The 26,268-nt window shown below is 47.9% G+C and overlaps 5 protein-coding genes across 5 annotated transcripts; 2 read left to right on the forward strand and 3 right to left on the reverse strand.

Annotated features, from left to right (window-relative positions):
• Positions 1-2,560: 2,560 nt before the first annotated feature.
• LOC112895737 lies at positions 2,561-7,145 on the forward strand. Its single transcript, XM_025963730.1, has 5 exons — positions 2,561-3,102; positions 4,138-4,247; positions 4,331-4,702; positions 5,261-6,011; positions 6,559-7,145. Exons 1-5 carry the CDS (start codon positions 2,856-2,858, stop codon positions 6,639-6,641), a joined length of 1,563 nt encoding a protein of 520 aa, XP_025819515.1. The 5' UTR covers positions 2,561-2,855; the 3' UTR covers positions 6,642-7,145.
• Positions 7,146-8,010: 865 nt separating this feature from the next.
• On the forward strand, positions 8,011-9,001 carry LOC112894866. Its single transcript, XM_025962694.1, has one exon. It carries the CDS (start codon positions 8,297-8,299, stop codon positions 8,876-8,878), a length of 582 nt encoding a protein of 193 aa, XP_025818479.1. The 5' UTR covers positions 8,011-8,296; the 3' UTR covers positions 8,879-9,001.
• An 817-nt stretch (positions 9,002-9,818) lies between these two features.
• LOC112894865 (RNA-binding protein BRN1) lies at positions 9,819-16,317 on the reverse strand. Its single transcript, XM_025962693.1, has 9 exons — positions 15,839-16,317; positions 14,967-15,049; positions 13,048-13,099; positions 12,782-12,907; positions 12,579-12,661; positions 11,554-11,736; positions 10,828-11,164; positions 10,348-10,491; positions 9,819-10,268 (listed from the first exon to the last, which is right to left on the reverse strand). The coding sequence occupies exons 1-9, from the start codon at positions 16,071-16,073 to the stop codon at positions 10,138-10,140; spliced, it is 1,374 nt and encodes a 457-aa protein (XP_025818478.1). The 5' UTR covers positions 16,074-16,317; the 3' UTR covers positions 9,819-10,137.
• A 2,846-nt stretch (positions 16,318-19,163) lies between these two features.
• LOC112895316 (photosystem II reaction center PSB28 protein, chloroplastic) lies at positions 19,164-21,378 on the reverse strand. Its single transcript, XM_025963263.1, has 2 exons — positions 21,193-21,378; positions 19,164-19,936 (listed from the first exon to the last, which is right to left on the reverse strand). The coding sequence occupies exons 1-2, from the start codon at positions 21,266-21,268 to the stop codon at positions 19,470-19,472; spliced, it is 543 nt and encodes a 180-aa protein (XP_025819048.1). The 5' UTR covers positions 21,269-21,378; the 3' UTR covers positions 19,164-19,469.
• A 253-nt stretch (positions 21,379-21,631) lies between these two features.
• On the reverse strand, positions 21,632-25,112 carry LOC112895314 (pentatricopeptide repeat-containing protein At4g19220, mitochondrial). The gene has a single exon (XM_025963262.1). It carries the CDS (start codon positions 25,062-25,064, stop codon positions 22,341-22,343), a length of 2,724 nt encoding a protein of 907 aa, XP_025819047.1. The 5' UTR covers positions 25,065-25,112; the 3' UTR covers positions 21,632-22,340.
• Positions 25,113-26,268: the final 1,156 nt, after the last annotated feature.

Consider the following 26,268-nt stretch of genomic DNA (forward strand, 5'->3'; position numbering starts at 1 on the left):
ATCAACCCCTTGGGCCAGTGACGCGCAGACCGACCTTCTCTCAGAGGCAGACCCAGTATAAGACATGGGCATACATCCGATAATTTCTGAAAAAAAACTCGAGTTAGTACGTATGATACATGTATGTATTGTAATTGGGTTGAAGTTAGTGCGTATGATACATGTATGTATTGTAATTGGGTTGGATCCTAATACAAATAGGTTACTTTTGGGCTTGGGGCACTCTGTTTCATTCAGCAGGAAGGGAAGAGGGGGGATGGCACATCCGGTGGGTGCTCGATGCCGGCGGTGGATCTAAGATTTCAACTTAGGGTATGCCAAGCAAGTAGTCAAATATTCAATTCAGTTAACCCAGTGAACAAATCGGTCAACAATTATTAAATAAAATAATTGTTGACCGATTTGTTCACTGGGTTAATTGTTGACCGATTTGTTCACTGGGTTAACTGAATTGAATATTTGAGTACTTGCTCGGCATACCCTAAGTTGAAATCTTAGATCCACCACCGGCATCGAGCACCCACCAGATGTGCCGTCCCCCCTCTTCCCTTCCCGCTGAATGAAACAGAGCGCCCCAAGCCTAAAAGTAACCTATTTGTATTAGGATATAGGATCCAACTCAATTATGTATTGTACGTACTAACTTGAGTTTTTTTTAGAAATTATCGGGTGTATGCCCATGCCTTTATACTGGGTGTATACCTCACTCTTTTACCTCGGGTGACCTTGTAGAGTTGCTCGAAGTCATTCCACACATCAGAGGTGGTTTTCCTACCTCGCTTGCTGACGGAGGTAGTATTGGCTGTACTCGGACTCGCACTATCTGTCGGCATGGCTGGAGAAGATTGGGGCTGACTTCCGCCGGCAGTGTCGTCGTTGCCGAAGCCAGGGCCGAACAGCGCGTCACAGTCGTCCATGTCGTCGTCAATGTCGATGAAGGCCGTATCTGGCCGCGCGGCAGCAGCGGCGGCAGGGCGCCGGCCAGGGAGAGGCGGGGTCCCCCGCGACCTCCGAGGCGGAGGCGGAGTCGTCATGTCGCCGTCTCCTTGTCCTTGGGCCATCGGCAAGCGGCGGGTGGGGCGAGCGGCGACCGGCGACAGGGGTAGGGTGGGCGGCAGGCGGCGGCTGGGGTTGGGGCCTTGGGGGTGGTCGGGTGGGGTGGGGAATTGGGCATGAGTGACAGACGAGGGTTAGGGTTAGGGTTGGGTGACTCTCTGTTATTTATAGGGGGGCAGGATTGGTGGGCTTTGATGGGCCTTTTATGTGCTTAGCGGGCTTTTGATATATGGGCCGTGCCAGGTCGGCCTGTGGGCTTGAAGTGAGGCCCAAGCACGGCCCACAAATAGGGCCGTGCCGGCCCAGGCCCATAATTATTCTGGGCCGTGCCGTGCCTGGGCTGCGCCAAAAATTACGGACCGTGGGCCGGCCCGTTAGGCACGGCCCAGAAGTACAGGTATATCCGCGGCGTCTCTGTCGGCGTCCGCGTCGAACCGACGGCCCGGCGCCTCGCTGGCTGCAACCGTTCCACCACGTGCGCTCGTGCTCGCGGGAACACAGACGCTGCTCCCAGACGTACAGTGGCAAGGCTTCGTAATTTACGCGGAAGCACGTGGACCGACTCGAGGAAACGTAGAGGCCCATCCGTGCGCGCGGTTCCGTGGACCTGGTCTTCAAATGGTTCCATGCCTTAGAGAAGAGGCCCACGAAGGTGCAGAGGACCCGGTGCACGGACGCGGTCCGTGGGAGGGCGTCGGTTTCCCGGAAAGAAAGAAAGGCAGCAGCGAGGGAGGAGAAGGGGCCCGTGGGCCCAGGTCACGGGTCTCGCCGAGTCGAGCCGGCGGGTGGCTCACCCATCCCTCTTCCTGCCTGCACCCGACGCCACCGGGGATCTCCTGTGGCAGCACACCTCACCCCACGTCGTCGGCGACGCACGCAACGCAAGACTCCTCCACTTGATGATGCGATGATGGGTGCACGCGGCCTCGCACGGACGCGGCAATGGGATGGATCCATGTCCCAGTTTGTTTCGCCTACCTGTACCGGTCAGTTTAGGTATGATTAGTTCCGTGAAACGTCAGATCTTCGTCTCAGCTGCTGAGTTGGTTATCTAGAAATCCCATCCATGTGTTTCCATGTTTTCCTTCATTTATTATAGGCGGATGAATGGTAGACGGGATGATCTTTTACGACAATTTGCAAACACAAACACACACATATATAACGAAAATTCGTTAAAAAATGCAGCAAGACATCTGCCTCAATGAGCACTCGGCACACGGACAAATTGACCACAGAAGATCCTACCTAGCCTTTACCCCCACCCAATTTCAAAATCTTCAAACCTCCAACAAAACAAGATAATCAAAACAACCAGAGGATCAGAAAAAGTTCAAATGGTCCACACTAACACAACCACAACCAAATTAAGGATCCATCAAGTGTGCTTTACCCACTAACAAAGCTCATCACTAGTCACTCCTCACTGATCTTTTTTTTTTTGAAGGTAACTCCTCACCAATCTCCCCAAGCCTCCAACCGCTGCCGCTGCTCTTCTCCTACAGCTAGCTAGCTTCCCACCTCCCTCTTGGCCTGGCTCTCTCCCCTTCCCTTCCATTTCACCTCGCTGCGGTTTACCTCTCCCTTTCTCTCACCTTCCTCGCCCACCTCCATCGCCTCCTCCTTAAGCAACGCCCCCCCAAGCGACCCGCGACCCTAACCCTAAGCGCCACCACCAACCGGGCCCAAGCACACCCACTGGCGCGCTCAGCGGCGGCAATGGCGGGGCGCCTCGTCTCCTCACACTCCTCGGCGGCGGCCGCGCTCGCCGGCCGGGATGCGTGAGATCGCGGCGCCGGATGGGGAAGGACGCCGGCGAGGCGCAGCAGCAGCCGCCGGACGGGGCGGGCGGCGGCGGAGGCGCAGGAGGCGGAGGAGGAAGGGGCGGCCGCTGCTGCTGCGGAGGGACAAGGGTGGTCAGGCTGCAATGCGTGGCGGCGCTCGTGCTCGGGGTAGCGGTGCTGCTGTCGGCGGTGTTCTGGCTCCCGCCGTTCGCGAGGCGGGGCAGGGGCGCGGAGGGGCCGGATCCGGGGGATGAGTTCGGAGGTGAGCGCCTCCGCATTGCGAGATCTCGGTCTCGTTCCTCTCTATGCGGACGAGTAGTGGCTGTTGATTCGATCTGTGCATAGTTTCGGCCGGGTGCTGGCTGGTGATTGCTCAGCTTTGGATCTGGATATAGGCAGTGAATAGCTGCGGCTTCGGGATAGAAATTTTGAATCAACTTTGACTGCGAGGAACCCTGTCGAGACGCTGTGAACTATGTTAGGTTCGGACAACAAGCTGGATCTTCTAGAGCGCTCTGCTATTGTCTCATCATTCTACTGGTGTACCGCCTGCAGATTGAGTCGCGTATGGTTCGTGTTTTGCTGGCTTCGATGCTTGGATTGGATCAGTGCTGATTGGCATGTGTCGGTGCTCCTTTTTTTTTGGGGGGGGGGGTGGGGGGTGGGGGCTTTGTCAAAAAAAAAAAAAAATCGTGCCAACATGAGCGAGTGGTTGTGTGTTTGGTTGGAAATTTGAATCAACTGCAACGTGTAAGGAAGGGTCCTCCTTTGGTATCTGCTGCTGCTGCTATTTTTGTGAATGTAGTAAGTTTAAAACATGCTGCCAAAATGGGAGTACTATGCTGGCCTGGGTACCGCGGAATGGTTGGGAAGTGGTCACAAACTATTTCTGTTGATTGCTGATGTATCATTTTGGATTCTGGGGATTCTTTATATTGCAGATTGGGTAATGTAAGAGATATTGATTCTGTGCACTGGCCTGACCAGATTTTGTGCTGTAATTATAGATGAGTTTTCATTAGGCCATGGGATTATGCACCGGATTTTTGTATTCATCTTAGTTACTATAAGATGAGATGAACCAAGGGATTTCTGGTCATTTCTATTCCCTCGTTTATCCCTGTTAGATCTGTAGATAGCAGTTTGATTTGCAGTCTGCTCCCTAGCCGTATGAAGTGTTCTTGAATTTTACCATTATTTAGAGACCCCATAGCTTGTACCATATAATATGCAATGAACTCATTGCAAAAACATTCCATTATAGTATATTGTTTACTAACGTACCTACATTTTGCAGCTGCTATAGTGGCAAGCTTTAGGCTACACAAGACAGTTCCTGAGCTGAATGGAAATAAATCTAAGCTCGAATTTGATATCTATGAGGAAATTGGCATTCCTAATTCCACAGTAGGCCCTCCAACTTCCTGATCTATGCATTACTTGATACTTGCATCCTGTTGCCCTAAACTGATGCTTAAAGTTCTATACAGGTGGTTGTGAATACGCTGCACCCATTAGATGGCTCAAACTGGACAAATGTCATCTTCAGCATTGTCCCTTTCCCAGAGGACTTGACTATCTCATCAACATGGTTGAGCATTCTTAGATCATATTTCATGTCCTTGGTTGTACGGCAGTCAACACTCCACTTGACTGGCTCTCTATTTGGGAATTCATCATCCTTTGAAGTAGTTAAATTCCCGGGAGGAATAACGATCATCCCTCCACAAACTGCTTTTCTTCTTCAGAAACCCCATGCGACTTTTAATTTCACTCTGAACTATCCAATCTACAAAATACAAGATAGAACCAACGAGTTAAAGGATCAAATGAAGGCAGGACTACTTCTCAGTCCATACGAGGTTAGTAGTACCCACTGTCCTAGTTTATTTGCGGTTGTCTTCATTATCAGTTCAGGCTGAAGCATATTTACGTGTAAGATATGTTACTTTGACTCTCCTTCTAGCGACCTTCATCATGCCAGAGGTGTATAGGCATTTGGTAATTCTGGCACTTCTTGTCTATGCATATATATATATATATATATATATATATATATATATTTGCATGTGATGCCAATGGTGCATATAATCTTGTAGACCTATTGTAATTTGTGACATATGTTTCTGGCGTTTACTCATTAGTTTGCTCAACACTTCACGCAAATATTCTGTAAATATGAGAGATCATGCAAGGCACCACACTAGGTTCACAGGATAATCTATCTAACATATTTCTTTTGTAAGAACCACGAAAAAGAACAAAGCACAAAAAATTTCTGTCTTGCTGTTGTTTGTTTTGTACAGTTGCTTGGTAAGATAGCAATTCAGACTGGGGAAAATTCCTAGGCATAAATTAGTAGTGTAGTAGCTATATGTTTTTTTCCTTGCAAATTGAATCTTTGGGTTTGTGCAATGCAGAATCTGTATATCAAATTGACGAATTCGCAAGGTTCAACGATTCTTCCTCCAACAATTGTTGAGACCTCTATTGTCCTTGAAGTTGGAAATCACCAGCCATCTGAGCCATCTGTGCCAAGGATGAAGCAGTTGGCGCGGACAATTACCAATTCATCTTCATCCTCTGGAAACCTGGGTCTGAATCATACTGTATTCGGCAAAGTAAAGCAGATTAGCCTTTCGTCGTATCTTAGGCATTCCTTACATAGTGGGGGTGGTAGTGATGCACCTAGTCCTGCACCCATGCATCATCATGCTCATCACGGCCATCATCACCATCACCACAGTCCTGACAACAACAGGCATCTAGCTCCGGCTCCTGCTCCAACGCATTTTCCTGTGCCGCAACCCAGATATGGTGCTCCACCTCCATCTGGGTGTCCATACAGCAAAAACAAGCCAAAGAAAAGAGGGCCAATCACACCAGCTGCTGAACCTGCAGCTAATGACCACCGTTCTGCTTCTAGTGCCCCACCACCACATCCATGGTCACCTTCGCCTGGTAGTCGTTCTCCACATCATCCCACTATGCGCGGTAGATCCCCTGTTCCGTCCCCTCCTGTGCTACCGGAGCCACCTTTGCCCACTGTTTCTTTTGCTCATGCACATCCTCCAAGTGAACATGGAAGGCGGACAAGTCCTGCTCCAAGTGAACAGGCAACACGAGCGGGTCCTGCTGGGATGTCACAAGTGGCTCCTGCACCTCATTCATGTGAGTTGTTTCTCCATTTATATTTTTGTGACTTTAGAATTTTTTATCCACAAGCAATTCATTTATACGCTGCTGAGTGTGCGCGAAGCAAGTAAATGCTGTTCAAATCGTAACAAGCTACCATTATACATCTCACTGTAGGATTTAATTAAACAGTTCATATTAGTGCTTTTTATCCACAGTTTCTGCTCATGATAATTGCAGTATATACAGTTCATTTGAGTGTATATCTGATCTTAATTAGCTACATACTAGTTGAGGTTCAATTGCCATATTTCTTTTCTATGAATACTTGCATCAGTTGACATCGGCAACAAAATGAACTGAGGTTTTGGAAACTGGAGATTTGTGGGTTTGAGAATACACACAGTGCTCCTTTTCTTTTCAATCATAATGAACTGAACTTTGAGTCCCAATCAGTTAACAATAACAAAATGGAGTTGAGCCCAAGCAGACATTTGTACTACTCATGTTTACGCTTTCGTATATTTAGCTCATGATACCAACATATCATCTATTCTGACCATATAACATTGTGCTATTGCAGCTGACACTACCAGGATGCAGGGTGATTCCTGTCGCTGGGTTCTTTTTGTCTTTATATCATGTATCCTAATGAGCCTACTATGATGAATGGAGCACACGGCTAACCAGATGTAAATCCACGTCTTCAAGAGAGGACGGGGCTCTGCGGGCGGTATCATCTGGTTGTTGGTTGTAGCCGGGCGATGCGATCGGCTCCGGGGCAGGCGGCCTAAAGCGCAAGGAAGCTCACCCCTGCCTCGGCGTGCCGGTACACTCGCTGCTAGTGCATGTAAATATGGGTGGGAGATGGGAAACGGGATGGATGGGGGTATAAGGCAAACCGCAAGAGGGGCGGCGGCGGCGGCTGCGCGTCATGGTCAAAGCCACAGGGGTGGCAGGCCCTTCTGTAGCGCGTGCGCGCCTGCCCCGGTCTGCCGTGGTACTGCCTGCTGCTGCTGAACTCGTTAGAGGATCTCTCCTCAAGTGTAAAGGACCTCTGGTTTTCGCATATGAGAGGGCGCGGCGTTCGCCTCACAGCTTTGTGGAGGCTCGTTACTAAGTTTTGCATCCTCTTTTTTTTATAAAAAAAAAGTTTTGCATTCACGCCCAGTTTTGCTGTGATCTTCTCTCTTTGAGTTTTCGTGGTATAATCCCATCTGTGTTGCCACAAGAAAAAACAACTGAGCTGTGTGACCGCTGTTGCTGGTGTTCGGATCCCGTTTTTGGTCATCTTTCGCCGGCATCCATGCATGTTCATTCATACAGAAGCTTCAGATACTGTGTATATGACTATAATGTAGTGGTGCTGTGGTGGTGTGAGGCTCCCGGTCCCGGGCCCTCTCACCAAAGTCGCGTGATTGCATTTAGGAGCTTCTGATGCAGACGTGCCTGACGTCCGGATGCCATGCCACTCTGCTGCCAACAGGCGGCCTTGGCGCCAGGAACGCGTCCTGCCGCTCCGCCACCGCAGATGGCCGCTGGCCCGGACGCACTTGCCGGCCGCGAGGGCTCGGTGGCCTTGCATCTTTGTACCACGCGCGCCGCCTCTGCCATGGATCCATGGGCCATGGCCCCGGCTCGCTCCTGCAGCGGTCGAGGATCACGGGCTGCCTGGCCGGGCACCCCGGCGGCCGGCGCGGCGATCCCGGGTGTGCCAGCGTCGCATGCGGGATCTAGGAAAGGAAAATAACCACCAGGGCGGCGCGCTCCCGGCAAGCTATAATTCGGTTCCTACTACAGCTACAGGTAGAGTATGATCGCCAGGTAGGAGTAGGTGGTTGCTGCCTGCAATCGTCCAGACGCGGCTCTGCCTCTATCCCTGCACTAGCAGACCGGACTCACCGGTGCCGGCGACGGAGTACCACCGGGCGCCTGTGCTCCCCTCCGCCATTAATGGCGCACGAGACCGGAGACCCCACGCAACAGCAGATCCGGCAGCCTGCCCGCCCGCTCGCCGTCCAACTGCATTGACACTGACACCCTCTTCAATTGCCGTCGTCCCCATCCCGCGCTGTCACGTATCGTGCCGCACCAACTTGCACGGGCGCTTCTCACCACGAGCTCCCAGGTTAAACCGCGCACCCCGCGCGCGCACGAACGCACGGTACGCCACGCGAGCGCGATCCGTGTCCATTGCTGCCACCGCAATTGCTCTCCCACTGGCGGTACAAAGCGGCGCCGCCTCCCTCGGCGCTCCGGCACCTGCAGCCAGGCTACCGAGCTCCACGTACGCACGCCGCGCGCGCGGAGCCTCCGCCGCCATGCCGGCCGGCGTCTCGTCCTACCTAGCGGCCATGCGCCGCGGCCGCAGCTTCGCCTACCACAAGCTCAAGAAACTCCCGCCGCCTGCCCCTCCCCCCATAGCCACCACCTTCGAACAGCAAGACCACCACCAGGCGCCGTCCGCTGCCGCCATCCAGGAATCCTACCACTCCTACTACAGCGCGCTGGGCGCCGCGGCGGCCAGGGGGCGGTGGAGGCAGCAGTGGCAGCGGAGGGCGAGGCGGCCGCGGCTGAGGATCTCGGGCCTCGCGCGGGCGCTGCGGCGGAGGGCGGTGGCCGTCGGGGGCAGGGTGCGGGCGTCGGTGGCCAAAGTGGCGCGGCGGCTGAGGGAGGGCAGGCCCTATATCGGGGACCTCTTCGCCGGGAACTACATGTTCATGCAGGTGGCGCCGTCGCCGACCATGGTGCCCGGGATCGACGACAAGGGCGGGTACGCGCCCTTCGCGGACTACTACTACGGCGAGGTCGCCAAGGGCATCAAGCCGCCGGCGCCGGCGGCCGGGCCATTGCAGGTGCAGGTGCACCATGCAGCTGCTGCAGGGGTGCTGTACAAGGTGTAGCTGATCTGATTGGTACGGTGCTCCGGTCGATCGTGCCGTCAGTTCTTCCGATGCTTCGCTCTATGTTCGTGCTGTCAAAAGTATGGGTAAATAATAAAAGTTGCCAGTTTGGATTTTCTTCTCCTCCTCCTCTTCTTCTTCTTCTGGGCACTGATGGCTCATCTTACTGCGGCCAGCACATTAATGGTGTGATGAAATAGTAGCAGCGTCGTGGGTCCGGCGAGACGCTGTCTATCGGGCCCAGTTTAACTCACCGGGCCTACTTGCGCATGTGGTACACTAGTGAGTAGAGTACTGAGGAGTAGGCCAATCAGCGGATTAGGCGCTACCGAAGGAGCCACACGCCGAAGCGTACCGCGCAATGGCCTCAGGCGCAAGAGCTTGGCTTCTCCTCCGCCGTCATCCGGTTGCCCAGCTGCCGGCGGCACGGCACCCTACGGCCTCAGGCCGGCCGGCCGACGAGGTCCAGTTCACCTGCGGCAACCATGCACGGCTGCAGCTGCAAGCACGCGAGGGCGGCAGAGACAGCGGCTGGCGTGCCTGGTTTGCAGAGTCCAGCCGTGCCCCCACAGGCCACAGAAATCGGCGTCGCGTGTCGGTGTCAGCGAGTAATGACGGGTGGTTAGCGGGCGGATAGCTTGATTGCTGACAGTGATCCTCACCTGCTTCGTCATAACTCATTCATGTACTCCCTGTTGCTGTTTCCACCCGGCTCCACATCTTTTCCTTTTTGGAAGGAAGCTCTGGCCCTGGGCCCATGGCGGCATGGCACTGCAGCGTTGCGACCCAATTTCCCTAGCAAGCACTAGACCACTGTTCAGCCATCAGAAACAGGCAAACAGCTACGATGACCGACGATCATGTCCTGAAATTCCTTCAGAACATTGAGCACAGTGATCATGGATAGATCTCTCATAAAGCACATGGGCACATGAAAACAGGAAATGACGCGAATCACAGAGAATTAGCCATTTGTCAGTTGGAAAAGGTAACAATTGAATGAATTGGCAGTCTTGTGTACAAGTGATCTGATGGTACAAATGCTACCGACTATGCTGCAATGAATTACACAACGTGACGATCTTTCAAGAATGTGAACTGAACAAAGAACGATACACTGGGCTCCCCGAGTCTGAAGGGCTGACTGGCTGCTTGGGAGGGAGCAGATGAAGGAAACAATGTGGTAAACGATCAATTATCTGACAAATATGTACCGGGAACCTGATCGCGCCGTATGGTCACAACAACTGCTGCTTTTGTCAATAGGGTTTACTATGCTTGTTGTTTTCTCTCTTGAGTTGTACTTTGAGTTTCTTACCGCCTAACTGGAAACCGTTCATCATACTGATGGCTGCCTGTGCAGAAGCTGGAGAATCGTAGCTCACAAAACCTGCGGCAGATTATATAAATCGATTAGCACAGTTAGCAAGGTTGTGTGCACTGGAAGATAGGGTGTTAAAAGTTTTTACCGAAGCATTTGCTGACACCCGTTGCTTTGTCTACAAACACCTTAGCACTTAGTACTCTACCAAAACTCTGAAACGCACTTGAAAGTTCTTGGTCACCATAGTCTTGTGGGATATGATAAATAAATAGATTGGCTCCAGGAGGACCTACATGATAATTAAACAATGCAATAAATGTCACAATATCAGTTATAATGATGGTAAACAGATTAATTGATTCCATAATGTGCTATGGATTTTGATAGTACAGCCTATAATCAGAGCTACCAATCATTGTGCAGTATCTGTGTTAGAAATCAAGTCTTCTGATAGCCCTATGTACTGTTGTACACTTTTGAGAAACAAAGGAAGAAAATGTACGTGATGAACATGACATTATGGGAGACTTTATATTGAGAGATAAAAAATGCATGCTAATGACAACAGCAACTATCTCCCTTGCACAATACAGACATACAGAGTATTGTATTGAACGTGTCTAACCTTCGATCTGCCCACCAGTATTGCTTCTGGGACTAGTAGATATGGCAGAAGTGGCATTCGAATTTGGAACTTTAATCGAATTGTGAGAATTTCCAAAAGGACGATTGTTCATGAGACCACCAGGATATGATCCAGGATACTGCATACCAGGAATAGGAGGATAAGGGCTGCCTAACTGCATTGCATTAAATGACCTTTGAACTGAACTGGGGGACAGTTCAGGGTTGACTCCTCTTATTGAGTTTCCTTGATTAACAGGTTGAACCATGTTTTGGAAGGGACCTTGATTTTGCATAGGTGATAAAGGGTACTGCATAAGTCCGTATGTCCCTGGTGGCTGCACAGAAGATCTAAATCAGTACACAATAAATTTTAAGTGGACTATTTAAGGCACAAAATTAGTAATTTTAAGCTATACAAACAACACTTGGGTTATTTAAGTATTGATAGCATATCAAGGAGTAAAGCTTAGAAATTTCAGCACTTTGAACTAAGACCATCTTTTTTTTGTTTGCAACAGTATGTATGAACAAGCAGGAAACATCCGAATACTGACAGATAGATGCTTAAATTACATTTTCAATGTGAAGAGCACAAGTCAAAAAAAAACATCAGCAACAATGATTGATGGAAAAGTTTTGTAAAGAAAATAACTAGAAAAAATAAATCGGTGTATAATATTAACATTTTCTATTATAAAGCAAAACAGTGTAGAAGGTAAGTCACCTGGTAACCAAATCCATTATATTGAGGCATATATCCCATCTGTAGAGCTCCAAATAGTGAAGATTGCTGCATAGGACTTGCATTGGGCATATTAGATAACTGTAGTTGAGCTTTTTGTGCTTTCCTAGCCTGTCTTTCCTTTTCTGTATCGGCCCATTTGACAACCAATGGCACACTAGAACCCTACAAATGTACCAGAACTTTTTAGAATACATTTACCAAAAATATGGGTTTCGGAAGTAATCCTTAAAAATAACATAGTTCAAACTCAACGTGTCAAATTAGCAATCCAAAAATGCAATAACAAAATAATCTCTCTAAATTTCACAATTTATTTACAAATTGAAAGTAACTAAACCACCATAAAATTTTGGGCTCACCGCATCACCACCGATTCATCATTTAGTTGAACAATTTTTTAACATATTCCCTTTGTCTCTGTATATTTTGACAGGCAAAAATCATTTCATGAGTACACTTGTAGTGTGGCCACATCACAAGCTAAGTCAGCACCATGTGGAAGTTATAATTTAAGTCATGTAGGATTCACTAGGCAAACTCAGGACAAGTTTAATGAACCCAAGGGTGAGGCTGAATAGATTTGCATTCTTAACGATCAAACTAAATCAAATATTTGCAGAAGATCTGGCCAGAAACTGGATAGCTGCAAAATCTGGAATGCCATAATATTAAGACCTATATATTTGACAATTCCACAGTAAATGCAAAGTATTACCTCAAACTGTTGGATAATAAATAGAAGTACATAATTCAAAGTCACGAGCTTTAATGATATGTTCCCATATGAACCACAGTAATAAAAAAGCATGTAAAACTTCCATGAATTTCCTATCTCATTTGGTCAAACCTCTATTTTTAATTACTGTTACTTGTAACTGTTGGATGATAATTAGAGTATATAATTCAGTTGAAACTATGAGCTAGATGCTATGCTCCACCGTGCATCACAGTGATATAAAATATATGTAATAATTGCTTTGGTATCCTAACTCATTTTGTCAAACCTCTATTTTGTGCTTCCCATTTAGAGCCTCAATGGCTGCCAATGCTTGTTCTTTTGTCTCATATTTAAGGAAGGCGCAGCCAGCTGGAAGAAAAGAAAAAGCAAACTTAATTGACAATATACACTTGAGATGACAAACTGTCTAGACCAAGCGATGCTTATAATTTTATTGATAAGGAAAGCAACTTATCCACAGGACATTACCTTTGCTTGTTTGCTGTGAACCTCTCAAAATTTGTAAATCCTTGATATTTCCATGTTTGGAAAACAGATCAGTCAACTCAGTATCCGTAACATTTTTCGGAAGCATTCCAATGAAAAGCTTGTGTTCTGGAAGTAATGACAAGTATAGATATGACTATATGAGTGCACTGTTCATATATCAGTAAAATACAGGCAACGATGTCGTGAGCAAGATCCCCATAAAAATCATTGGCAAAGAGAAAGTTCTATGTAAAGAGCAATCATACCCAGCCTCTCCAACTCTCCATCAGCATATTTTACTTGCAAAGGACTTGATGCCTGAGTTAAACAGAGAAACATAGAAGAGCATCATCATAGTGTCAAAGAAAGTAGAGACGATTTACAAGATCTGTATTTGATGAGTGCCATAGAAAAGTGTCACACATATAACCATACCCACACAAGGCATCAGAAGGGTAGCTATATTAATAAGAGAGCAGTATTAATGGGCAAGTGTCTCAGTGGCTCCACAAAGTCAGTGTTTACCAACTACCAAGCATTTCAAATATTTCCCAATATTAGGATGTGGATCTCTAACCACCAATACTTTATAGCACGTTTTCTATCGCCATCCTTATTTGGTGAACTTTTACCTCTGCTAGTCTCATGAAATGATGCAATGTTACTTCGTATATTTTAACAAAAAACCATATCAGCAGAAGTGGGATTAGATACGTAGTCATTTTCTTGATGCAATTCATTGGGTGAAGACAGCTAAGATACCCATATCAGCAGGAGTATTGATGCATTTTCATTACATTTTAAATCTAGTCCAAAAGCTTTACTCATACCCAGCTGTTTCATCTATCTAAAACTTTGGTCATGTTTGATGGGACAGAGGCCACAATAGACCACACTGAGAGTCAGGTTGGCTATAAGTCCATTGTTTGGTTTGAGCCATCAGTTAGGTGCACCACTAACCTTAAGCTACAAAAAGTTCATTTTCCATACAAGATGGATGCAAAAGTGTTATGCCAACTGGTGGTCTAACTTCTATTAGGTGTGCCACGTCAGAGACAAGCCTAGGCCATTATATGGTTGGTGACCAGAAGTCAGTTGTCATAGAAACTAGCTTCCTATAAAAACCATACTTCCTCATGAGCAATTAAACAGGTACGGTTCTTGACTACAACCCCATAATCTTGTCTAAATACAATTTCGTTAATCAGCCGAAATGTTTGACTAGCTTCTGTTGACAGATGCTACATAAGGTCATACTTTGTGGAGGACATAAATCAGAACTTCCTCCTGAGCTTGTGTCTATTGATCAATACACAAATTGCCTACAATTTGAAAATTACACCCAACATAGGCATATGCTACATCAACATGCCCACTATCTGATTACACCTGAAAGGAAATCTCTAGAATTCCTCCTGTCCTACATAAGAGCAATTGATTCCTTAGCTAATGCTGGAAGTTATAGACATTTAGTTTCTAGAGAGGCTGAACCGGCTAACTTTGATAAATACCATAATAGCATCCGGTAGATGACCAGGCACTGACCTTACAGAATGGCACGATAAGATGTACTTCACATATAGAACAGGTTCCAACCAAAGAATGGCATAGCAATACCAACTTTACAGAAAGAACTCACTGAAGGGAGGTTAAAGTACATATTCTTTCTTATCCAATGTGCAAGAAGGAAAAAAAACAATTGGCGCTGGGATTAACACTATTCAGACATATCCTTGAAATCAGCCATAAAGCAGTCCTGGAAAAGGCAAAAACTGCTGAAATAATGCAGAAAATCTAGAAACTAGACTAGAATGGATTCACATCTGCAATCATTTGCGCATTCCCCTTGAAACCTTGACAAACTAAAAATGGTTAATCTATAAAATTTGAGTGAGCCCAGAAATGTTAGACAAAGCCACTTCTAAATTTTCGACCACCCACCGAAGTCGCAGTCACTAGATTAAATTTCCCCAGTGTCCCACCAAAGATTAATTTGATCCCACCGAACAGCTAAAGGCGTACATTAACTGACATGTGGCCCGTGCCAACCAGATTATGGATATTCATAATTTGCGATCACCAGAAAGAGCTTAAGGTGCTACAGTAGATTCAGTTCCTGAAAATGCCACCTAGGCAGATACAAGGAGAGACATGCTAACAGAGCACGATTAGAATGCTTACGTACCCCAGGGAGCGTGTGCTTGTTGTGGTAGGCATTCACCGCCTTGTCAGCTTGTTCCCTTGTGGGGCATATGAGGAAGCAGCACCCTGCATCATGTTCAAAGCATGTAAAACTGATGTCAAATCAACAAGCAGATGGACACAATGAAGCAAACACTGCCAGGTTGGAGCTGCACAGAGGCGAAGGCAGTAGCACTAGAAGCGGAAAACTGGCTCGTCAATGGTGCGACGTAACAAACAGCTTTCAGGGGGAAACAAGGAAATGTTTCTAATTTTGCACAAATGGACATCCCAACCAAATATCCACATCTGAACCAGAAATACTCGAGTTTTCCTGAAGCCAAGCAGCTAAGAATAGCAAAAATTCCACGCAAATATAGCACATTTAAGCCTGCATTGCTCCAAAACAAGCTCAAGCCATACCAGGCACGCATATTTATTTATTTTTGTTTTTTGGCAAAAATCCAAAATGAAAATATGGAGCCAGCAAAATGTGAATTTAAAAAACAGAACCGCAATAAAGGCAAAAATTTAGCTCAGGCATTGGAGCGCATATAAAGCAACACAATTCAGACTTAATAAACTCAAATTCGTGCTGAAACACCCACCAACCAGATAATTCGACGCGAGATCTCCCTCCAGCATTGGAGCAAATCGAACCCCCACTAGTAAAAAACCAAGTCAAAACGCTAGAAATTCGAACAGCAAAGCTCAGATTCCTCCGAGGGCATTGCCCCAAAACGCGACTAAGCAAAAACACCTCGAGAGAGCACGAGAGCTCTTAGCAGCGCGGCATTACGCCAAATCAAGCCGTAGCAAGCGCCCCAGAGCGCGAGCGAGGGTGGCGAGCCCAGATCCGGGCTCACGGATCCGTACCTCTGGAGACCTTAGTGACCTTGTCCTTGATGACGGTGACCTCGTCGACGGCGGCCACCTCCCGGAACATGGCGAGCAGCTCGGCCTCCGTCATGTGCTTGGGCACCTGCCCCACAAAGAGCTTCACGCTCTGCTCCTCGCTGCCTCCTCCCTTCCCTGCTGCTCCTCCTCCGTCCGCGGCCGCCGCAGCTGACGCCGCAGCGGGCGGCGCGGCCTTCTCGCCGTCCTCCGCCATTGCGCGCTCGGCCTGCTAGGGTTTCCGCCGGAGACTTTGTCGTCGCCGCTGTAGGGGAGTTGGCTCCGCCTCCGCCTCGTCGCTGCGGTTGCTGGAATTGTTTTTGGGTTTAGGTGGTGGAGGGGAGGGAGGCGATGGAATGGAGTTGGAGTTGGCGTCCGGGGCGGAGCAATTAATAATTGCTAATGGATATGCATGCAGCAGTTGGAGGCTCCCCTACTTGTTGCAATGATGACCTGAGCAGCCTCTCTCTCTCTCTCTCTCTCTCTCTCTCTCTGTGTGCGAGGAGGTGGTGTTTTTTCTGTGTGTCTTTAGAGAGAGAAAGAGAGAGCTAGCTAGCTTGAGAAGACGATGGAGGTTGTCCTTGTGATCTTCCTTTGCGGCAACGGTTTTCATGCAGGTGTGTGTCTTTTTTTTGTTTTTCTTTAATTCCTTTCTGAAGAAAAAAAATGGTTTCTTCATTTTCTGTAGTGCAACTGTGCACAGGCTTGGATTTTATGTCCATGTGTCGTGCTCTAACTCTGCAGTTATTATTCCAGCGATCAGTACATTTAATTCAAATGGTTTGGGTAAAAACGTGTGACGGGGTCAACCTTTGTCGTGCCGGGTTTTTTTACTGTAAGATGGAGCGGTAGCTAAATTTGCACCGAACTATTGGTATATAGCAGGGTTGACTGGAACAGGGCAGTGGAGGTCATGTCAACTCGTGGACCACTTCAAGATTCAACACAAAGGCATGATGTATTTTTTGGAAAATGGAGGATTGTAGAGCCACCACTGAAACTAAAATATTACCACCCATATGCTCAATCTGACTACTCATCATGATTGAAATCAAAGAAAAAAATATTCGAGCTGATATGGTCAAAAATGGATTTTTCTTTTTCCAGGCAGGATGAGCAAGAAGATACCCGAAACTGATAACCAATCATGTGGATTTTTCCGAGGCAGATCAGTCATGGAAAATTCTCATTGACGTTTTCAGTACTGCATGATACGGGCCTGTCCAGTTATTTCAAATTCAGGCTAATAAAAGAATCACCTGTATATCGATTCCTGAACTTACCTTTCAATTGTGGTGTCAAAACTTGGGTTCCACCGTGCCCTTGACAGATGGTAACAAAAGAAGGCCCTGGACCCGAGGAATGATGGACAGGGACATGAAGGCAGCAGGAGACACCCTCACACCCATGACAATTGGAACCCTCGCTGTCAATCCTCCCACAACAGAGCTGGCATGTCTGCTCCTCTAACTCAAATCCATCTGAACTTTGCTTGGCCCAGCAACACATTGAGATATCAGGTGTTAGGCATTCACACACCTGAATGAAGCGTGAAATTACTGCAGGGTCCAGGGGGATTATACCAGGGAGGGCCTGATTAACATGCTAATCTTCAGAAACGACAGCCATATGTGGGTGGATGATTAGAAAGATGTGGAAGCTGGATAACTTATTGAATTTTTTTATGAGAACTTATTGAACTTTATTAGGGGCAAGAAGCACTAGACCCTGGATGGCTCGATCTGCTTTTGATGATGCCATCCTCGTCTCGTCAGTGTAATGGTACGGCGCGGATGTGTCTGAATGATTTGGGGCACTGCTGCAGGGTGCAGACCCAAAGCTCCAATTGGAGGATGCTCCTTCTTTCATGATACTTAGCTGAGCCAGGTCTTTATCAAAGCTGATGGATCGGTAGATGGATGCTTGGGCCTTGATATCTTAGGGCAGTTTCAAAAGGAAAAAAACGACAGATTATCGATGGCGATTTGATCGCATTGTTGTAGAATAGTTGGCAGTAACTTTTGGTGTAGGTTCCTAGATTCGTAACACACACCTTTTGGTACTATAGTTGTAGAATAGTTGGCCGTGAGGCTGATGCCATCAATCCTTTTGGTAGTATCCAATTGACAGGTTTCAGAAGTACTTTATCCATTATTTTTAGCAAGCGTATTAGGATTTTAAAAAGTCAAACTCTGTAACTGTTTACCAAAAAATTAGTCAATTACAAAACATCCATGGCAGTTGCTGAAGGAGTATATTGTAAGATAAACTGATGATCAAAATATACCTCTAAAAAGGAATGTGGGTACTTCTGACGTGGGTATGGGTCAGATTGAGATGAGAGTACTTCTAATGTGGGTCAGTCAGATTGAGAGTAGCAGCAGCCAGCAGAACGTCCATACACCTAGCTGTCTACGCGTATATCTTTTTTTTTTCCTTTTGTTTTGTAAGAGAGCTAATGATCTATGTATAGCTCTTCCCTGCAAAGGTTGGTAAGGTACTGAAGGTGACTGGAGAATACCACAGCAGACAGCACGAAGCTTACCCAAAAAGGACGTACTGTACAAGCCGCCAGATCCCTTTCTACGAGAGAGGCAATTTGCTGCAGACTAGAATAGTAATTCTAGGCTGGCTTCCAGTGCGGCCACATGCTCCGTGTCCCCATGGCCTGTATAGCCTGGCCGTCGTACGCAACGCAACGGCCGCATCCAGTTGCCATTGCAAGCTAGCGAGTCAACCTATAACCACCACCAATCTGCCAGTTCTTCCTGATAAACCTCTTGTCATGTCATGCCCACAGTACAGCTAAGCTAGCACAACCTGCTTCCTAATTGCACAATTGGCGCCAGATGCAGCCTGGCAGTGATTGCAAATCCTTGCTTTTTGTGTGTGAGACTCCTTTCTCAATTCAAGCTAATGGACCGGCTGTAGGCAAACAGGCAGGAAGTCTCCATCTGTCATCTGTGATGCTCTCACCTCATGGACGTGCGAAGACAAACCTCCCAACTTCCATTTTGTAGTAATTCTTTTTCTACAAAAATTCACTCACATCCCGTGGGGAAGAAAGAAATAGCAGGCGCACCACAGAACCTCACAGCCCAATGTCGATCTTACCGGCCCAGCCCACAAGTATCTGCAACACTCGAGCTACACTTTACATTTAGGGCCTGCAGTCATGTAGAGCCTGATTGGTTGGCTTCCAACTTTTGCCTAACCAAAATTAAAGCATGTCAATAAAATTTGACTATCAATTAGTTTATATCTAAGAATTGATCACTTCAATATTTGTGACCAAAACTATGGCAAGTTACTAAAAACTTCTTAAACCTTACAAGAGGGAAAAATATTGGTTGTCATATTTTGGCACTAAACAAAATAGGTACATAAATTTCTTACCATACTTTGACAACGCTCACAATTTGGCATGCCTATTATTTTGCTTGCTATGATTTTGGTTTGGCAAAACTTGGCATCCAACCAATCAAACTCATAGAAACTCAAGGCAGTGTCAGAGAAAGAGAGAAAAAAAGGGAGCAGCGAAGCCAAGTGCAGGCAACGGGGAGCATTGCCATGGCGTCGACCTCCACCTCCAAGTCCAGCCATGAGAGAGCGCTCAGTTCTTGACGAACTGGAGGCCGTTGGCCTGGGAGTAGCGCTCCATGAAGCGCATGAAGCGGTCCCACTCCCGGGGCGTGCGCATGACGTACTTGGCCTCGATCCGCGCCGGCTTCCCGTTGACGAACTTGGCGCTGACGTCCACCGACTGCAGCACGCCCTCCTCGTCGATCATGTAGAACCCCGTGATGTCACCCAGCTCCGCCGACGAGTCGAACACCGACGGCTGCTCGAAGGTGAAGATGGCCACGCCGTTGGTGCCGTCCCGGGACTTGGTCAGCCGCACGTCAGGGATCGTCTGCTCGTCCGTGCCCTGGATGAACTGGATCGACGGCTTTGCCATCATCACCACCTGCACCGGCGACGACCGGGGTGTGCCGCACGGCCGCGGCCGCGACGACCGCCGGCACTGCAGGGACACGCCGTTGAAGGACGACTGCAGGCTCTGCTGCTGGCTAGCGGCACCTGAAAATAGGTAGGAACAGGGTGTGAGATGCTCCATCATCAGATTGGCAGTAATGCCAGGTTAACTTCGGGAGGGAGCAGAAATTGATCTTGAGACCCCGGCATGTCAATGTTAAACATGGAAGCAGAGAGTACAGTCGTGCGTTGAAGACAACGTAGCCAGAGAATTAAAATGGCCTCAGTGCACATATATAGCAAATACTGAATGATTAATTTTTTTTGAAAAATACTGAAACAGAGTTAGATATGCAACTGAATGGCTATTTTTTTGAAAAATACTGAATGACTAATTCTTTTTTTTAAAAAAATACTGAATGACAAATTCCATGTATGTATTTTTTTTTTGAGAGAGAGAAACAGGAGGGGCGCCCCCTACTGTGCTAGAATATATTAATAAAAAAAGAAGTCTGGGAAAAATTACAAAGAAACAAACAATCGAACAAAAGAAAAGAGCAAAAAGACAACAGAAAAGGAGAAGAGAAAAGGGTACAAGAACAAAAGACATACAGGTATGTATTTGTCATACAGCCATACAGGTGTAGAACAAAGGACACAGAAAAACAAGGTACGATCCATCATGCATGCTATAATGCTAGAGATGAGCACATTCAGAAACTTAGGTTCGTGCGATTTTTAAGACGTATAGACCGGGTTGATCTGTAGATCGAATTAATCTCACCAGGTTTTGAGCTTACAGCTAGCCTTACAGGCCCTCAAGGTCATTTGAACAAGTCAGTGTGAGAAAGAAAAAAGAAATGGCTCCCTGATGCGTGTACACAGGCAAGCCCGATGAATATCTTCTCTTTCTGGAACACTTCCTATGAATTGACAATATTCACATCATCACATGGGCAATCCAATCCTGTTTGTGCGTGCTAAGAAGAGACAGGGATCGACTCCATTCACTCCTAAACCCCGTCCCAGAAAATTTATGCATCTTGGTTAAGCAGCAGCCTGAACACTGAGCTGCGTAATAAATATCTTTATGCACACATCCTTCTGTTTGTTCATGGGACTGACTACCAATTCATCATAAAGCTAGCTACTCCAAATATCTTTCTTTACAGTCAAGAAACTTCCTTGATGCAGCTCCCTAACCACCACAATTTACCCCCAAACTCAGTGACACCCTTAAGCATGATGCAGGCAGATTTGGCGCATTGCTCCTAGGCACCCAGCAAGCGATTATCCTACGTACATGACTTGGACAACAAAACAGAAACGGGCCGGGAATGCAGTTCCAAAGGGGACTGTACCTGCAACGCACTTACGGGGCTGTGCCCGTGCCGAGACCGGCGAGCCAACGGCGAGAGCCTTCATCACTGCGGCCATCCTGCAGCCTGGTGGCTCTTGAGGCAGCTGGCCGGGGAAGCTGGTGTCCAGAGGGAAGGAGAGGAGGGGGGAAATGAAGGGAGAGCTGCTGGGGGTTTGAGTGGTGCAGAGGGTGGAGAGAGTGAAAGGGGCGATTGGGTGGTGGTGTGTCCAAAAGACAGCCATCCATCATCCCTCTGGATTCTGGTCCTCCGTTCTAACTGCTGCTGCTTCATGGCAACCTCAAGGTTTCGAGTATTTGCACGTATGCCCTTGCCACTAGATGGGTCCCGCATTGCAGTGAGAATAACCAATCACCCATCCATAGCCCACCACACCGTCCCACCCTCCCTGCCTGCCCTCCTGCTCTCACCTTGACCTCCTGCTCTCACTGCTTTGGCTGGCCGGTGGCGAGGTATGATGTGCAGGGCCAGGTAAAGCAGCAGCTTTCGCTGAATGACCGGTGGCGAGCGCTGATGTGCAAGGCCGGGAGCTGCGACGGCCAATGGGTTTGCAAGCCCAGCCCACCTCCCTTCTTCTCCGTGCCTCGTCTTCTTCGCTGCGACACCCACCTCGGCCACCGCCACCGCTCGAGGAGGGCCGAGGGCTTCCCCTCAGCAGGCTGAAGCTGGTGCTGGAAGGTGGAGCTTTATCAAATGATTTTCATCACCGGCGCACGGTGTCCAGGAGCAATATTTGAACTAGTGGTGTAACAGAACTTTAAGTTTTTCCCCCAAAATTCGATTTCTTAAAAAAAACTCAGCTTCAAATAGCTAGGGAAAAAAATGCAAGTCTTAATTCCATTTGAGGGTAGAAAGTGGACTAAAAAGTGCTTAAATTTTGGTCCATTTGCAGTTAGATACTTGTATAGCTAGTTCTATAACGTTCAATAAAGAAATAGAAGTGAATCGAAGGACTATCATCTGATCAAAAACAGATTTAGACTCTCATTGCAAAACACAGAGTAGGCAGCAGAGTCTTTGAGTCAGACGCCGGTCTCACATTTGAGAGAACCTGCAACAGGTACGGTAAAGTGAACAATCTTTTTTGTGATTCTTGGCACTCTATAGCTTCTATGGTTTTGGTTCACTGTTTAACCAACAATGCTATGACCACGGGGCTTCATCAATCCTTTATCTTGCAAAATGCTCCTTACTTGGACAGCACCACTCCACATGTCTCTATACGCATAAAGGTTCGAAATAGTTACATAATATCCACTATTTTCAGGCTCCAAATTTAGCAAATGCCTCGCGATGGATTCACCCATCTTGAGTTCACTCTTGCTACTGCAAGCATTTAGCAATGCACCCCAAACACCATGTGCTTGCTGGGATGATAAGCTCTCCACAAATCTGTGTGCTTCCTGCAGCCGACCAGCCCGCCCAAGCATGTCTACAATGCACACATGATGTTCTGGTGTTGGGATAATCCCAAATTTTTCTGACATAAGGTGGTAATACTTCCATCCTTCATCAATAAGCCCAGAGTGACTGCAAGCTGATAAAAGAGCAATAAAAGTGCTTCTCGTTGCTTTTGTTCCAGAATCAATCATCTTCCAGAAAAGTTCTATGGATCTCAATCCATGGCCATGGAAACCAAAGGCTGATATCATGGAGTTCCATCCAGCAATTGATTTTTCAGCAGAAGCTTCAAATACTCTGACAGCAATATCCAGTCTTCCACACTTGCAATACATATCAACAAGTGATGCTGAAATAAAAACATTTTTTTGCAGACCAGACCTGACCACATGCCCATGTATGCTCTTTCCTTGTCTATAATCCCCAAGTTGTGTGCAGGCACATATAATACCGACTATGGATATTTCACTTGGTACACAGTCTTCCATCTTCCGATAGAACTGCAATGCCCTCCATCCATTGTTATTCTGCACGAAACCAGAGATCATACAATTCCAGGAGCACAAATTTTTCTCTCCCATGCTATAGAAAACTAACTCAGCACTTTTAGTATCTCCATAGCGGAAGTACATGGCTAACAATGCATTTTTCACCCTCAAGTTGGAAGCAAGCAATTGCTTCAAGATCATGCAGTGGATAGATTTCCCTAGTGACTGCAGATTAAGGTTTCCACATGCCGATAAGATGCTAACTAATGTAATACTGTCAGGGTTTATAGGCAAAGAGGAATGCATGAACTGGAAGGCTTCCAATGCATCTTTGTAGAGTCCATTCTGAGTACAACCAACTATGATTGTATTCCATGAAACAATATCTGACACCGGTATTATTCTTTCTATCAGCAAAAAAGCAGCCAATGGGTCACCACAGTTTATATACATGTGTATCAACGCATTAACAGCTGAAACTTCACTAGCAAATCCATACTTCAAGCTGAAAGAATGAAGTGATTTGCCAAAGCTAAGTTCTTCCGCACTAGAGCATGAAGGTATGATAGCTAGCATAGTGGTCAGGCTACAGTGCAAGCCCTCAGAAAGCAACCCTTTGAACATTGATTGTGCCTCTTCTCTCAGTGAATCATTTCTTGAGTAACCAGAAATCATTGTGTTCCACGATATCAAGTCTCTTCTTGGCATTGTCCTAAACAACAGGCTCGCTGTAGATGGCTCATTGCATTTCAAATAGAAATCAAGTAAACTGTTCCCTATGGACGGCTCCTCATGAAGAAATCCTTTTCTGTGTATGTATCCATGAACTGCTTTTCCTTCAGAAACTAGGCCTTGATCACCACAACCTGAAATTATGGTGACCAAAGTGGCAACATCTGGCTGGTTCTCCAATCTCATTTCCCACAAAGCAATAAGGGCTTCGCTTACTCTGTCATTCTCGACCAGCCCCTTGATCATAGCATTCCATGATACCAAATTCTTGTTCAAATTGCTGGCAAATACCTTCACTGCAGCCTCTGGCAGCCTAAACTCATAATAGAATGTCGTCAGGGAATTAGCCACGGAGCAAGATGTAGTGTCCTCATAACCAAGTTTGACCGCACAGCTATGAACTGACTCCCCAAAGGAGAAGAGATCATCCAGACGAGAGCAAGCTGAGAGGACAGAAGAGAGGCTCACCTCATTTGGCTGAAAGATGGAACGGGTCATTTCCTTGAAGTACCATGCTGAAACCTCAGCAAGTCCGTTAAAAATGCTTCCACTTATCACAGAGTTCCATGAGGTGGTGTCCCTGCAGGGCATCCTCTGAAACCCAACCTCTGAGGAGTAAAAATCGCCACATTTTGCATACATGTCAACAAGGGCGTTCCACAGGCTCAGGTGACCGGCATCGAGGCACTTCTTCGCCGCCATGCCATGAAGCGCCATCCCATGCCCCAGGTTACCCGCGCGGGATGCACCCGACAGCATGACGACCACCGTCGTCGAATCAAACTCCCCGAGCTCGCAAGCCATCCGCCGAAAAAGAGCCACGGCATCGTCGTGCCGGCGACTCAGCGTCAAGGCGTTGATGGCCGCATTCCACAGGATCACGTCGGGGGCGACGGCCTCGCCGAACAGCGCCTGCGCGGCGCCCGCGTCGCGCGCCCTGGCGTAAGCCGTGAGCAGGGACGTGCGCACGGGCGGGTCCAGCACGGCGCCCGACTTGACAGAGGCACAGTGGAGGGACGCGATGACGTTTGCGTCCGCGGTGGAGGAGGACGCGGTGAGGGCGCGCACGATGGCGCCGGCCCTCCTGCCCGGCGTTTCGTCGAGCAGGCGGTGGGCGTCGGCCGCGGGCGCATGTTGGGAGGATGCTCGGGCGGCGAGGACTACCGGAGGCCTGAGAACCGACGAGATCGAGAGAAATTTGGCGGCCAGTAGGCTCGGAGTTTGGCGTCGCATCCACCGCCGCGGTGCGTCGAGCTCCGGTGGTAGGCCGGCGGTTGCAGCTCTGCTCCGGCGGCATGGGAGGCTTGTGAAGTTGTGATCCTTCAGAATGCGGGCAAAGGAAATGGAGCTGGCGGTCGACGCGGGCCGAAAATTCCCTATCCTCTTGACAGAAACACATGATTTTGGCCCAGCCCACTACTGACCACGTTTTCGGTTTGCGGTACAGCCCGTCTGTGGAAGAGTCCAACTGGTGGGGTGGGCCGTGGGCGGTGTAGCAGCACATCAAGCAGCTATTTCTTGGGCCTCTGAATTATGAATTTATGACAGTTTGGCTTCGGAGAACCCCCAACCACATCCCAGTGTATATTTGGAATTAAAACTAAAAAAGTGTTGAAATTCAGACCAAGTTTCAAAATATCGGTATAATGAAGCAGTTCTCTGATCCAAATGAAAACCATAGTGTGCTGGGAAGCGTGCTGTTTGTTTGAGGCCACCGGTTTGTTCTGAGACAGGCACCACTAGCTCCAGCCTCCAATGACGTGAAGTTAACTTTCTCACTCGCCGGAGCTTGGCAGGACGCCGATTCCCTCACCGCTCCAAGGCGACACGGCGTAAACCAAAGGAGTGGAGATTCGTGCGACGTTACGAACAGCATCTGGGGTTCTTCTTCCGACAAAAGTCTCGCGCCCCAACTGCTACGGCCGTCGTCTCTCGTCTCACAGTCATCAGCAGAGCCTAGCCTATACTAATCAGGCAGCAGACGAGCACGTGACTGCCTACTTAATCCCTTGGCGTCTTCCTCCTACAGCTAGCTAAGCCTGCGCGACAAGCAGGCGAATCTTCTCATCGATCGCGCGCAGCTCACAGATCGGCCAGCTCAACGTCACTCTTCTTGTTGCCTTCTTGCTAGGGCTGGAGCTCGACCAGCTCCTCCTCTCAAGGCCGCGTCCACAGTAAAAAGCCAAATTGCTGGTGAACTGGGCTGGTAATACTGGCGGCGATTAGTGAAAAGCCAAACAAATTTACCGAGCTATAATTGCAGGGTATTTCGTCGAGATGGAGCTGGGGGCAAATGGACACTGCACGTGAAGAAGCTAGCCTGACGACGACATGGCCGACCGATCCCATCTTCATCGCGGATGTCTTTTTCCTATCATTGGATGCCACTAGGAGCAGTTTGTCTATCTTCGCATCACACATGTACATCTCGTTTCAA

The sequence above is a fragment of the Panicum hallii genome, chromosome 5 (genome assembly GCF_002211085.1).
Source record: "Panicum hallii strain FIL2 chromosome 5, PHallii_v3.1, whole genome shotgun sequence".
NCBI classification, from domain to species: Eukaryota; Viridiplantae; Streptophyta; class Magnoliopsida; order Poales; family Poaceae; genus Panicum; species Panicum hallii.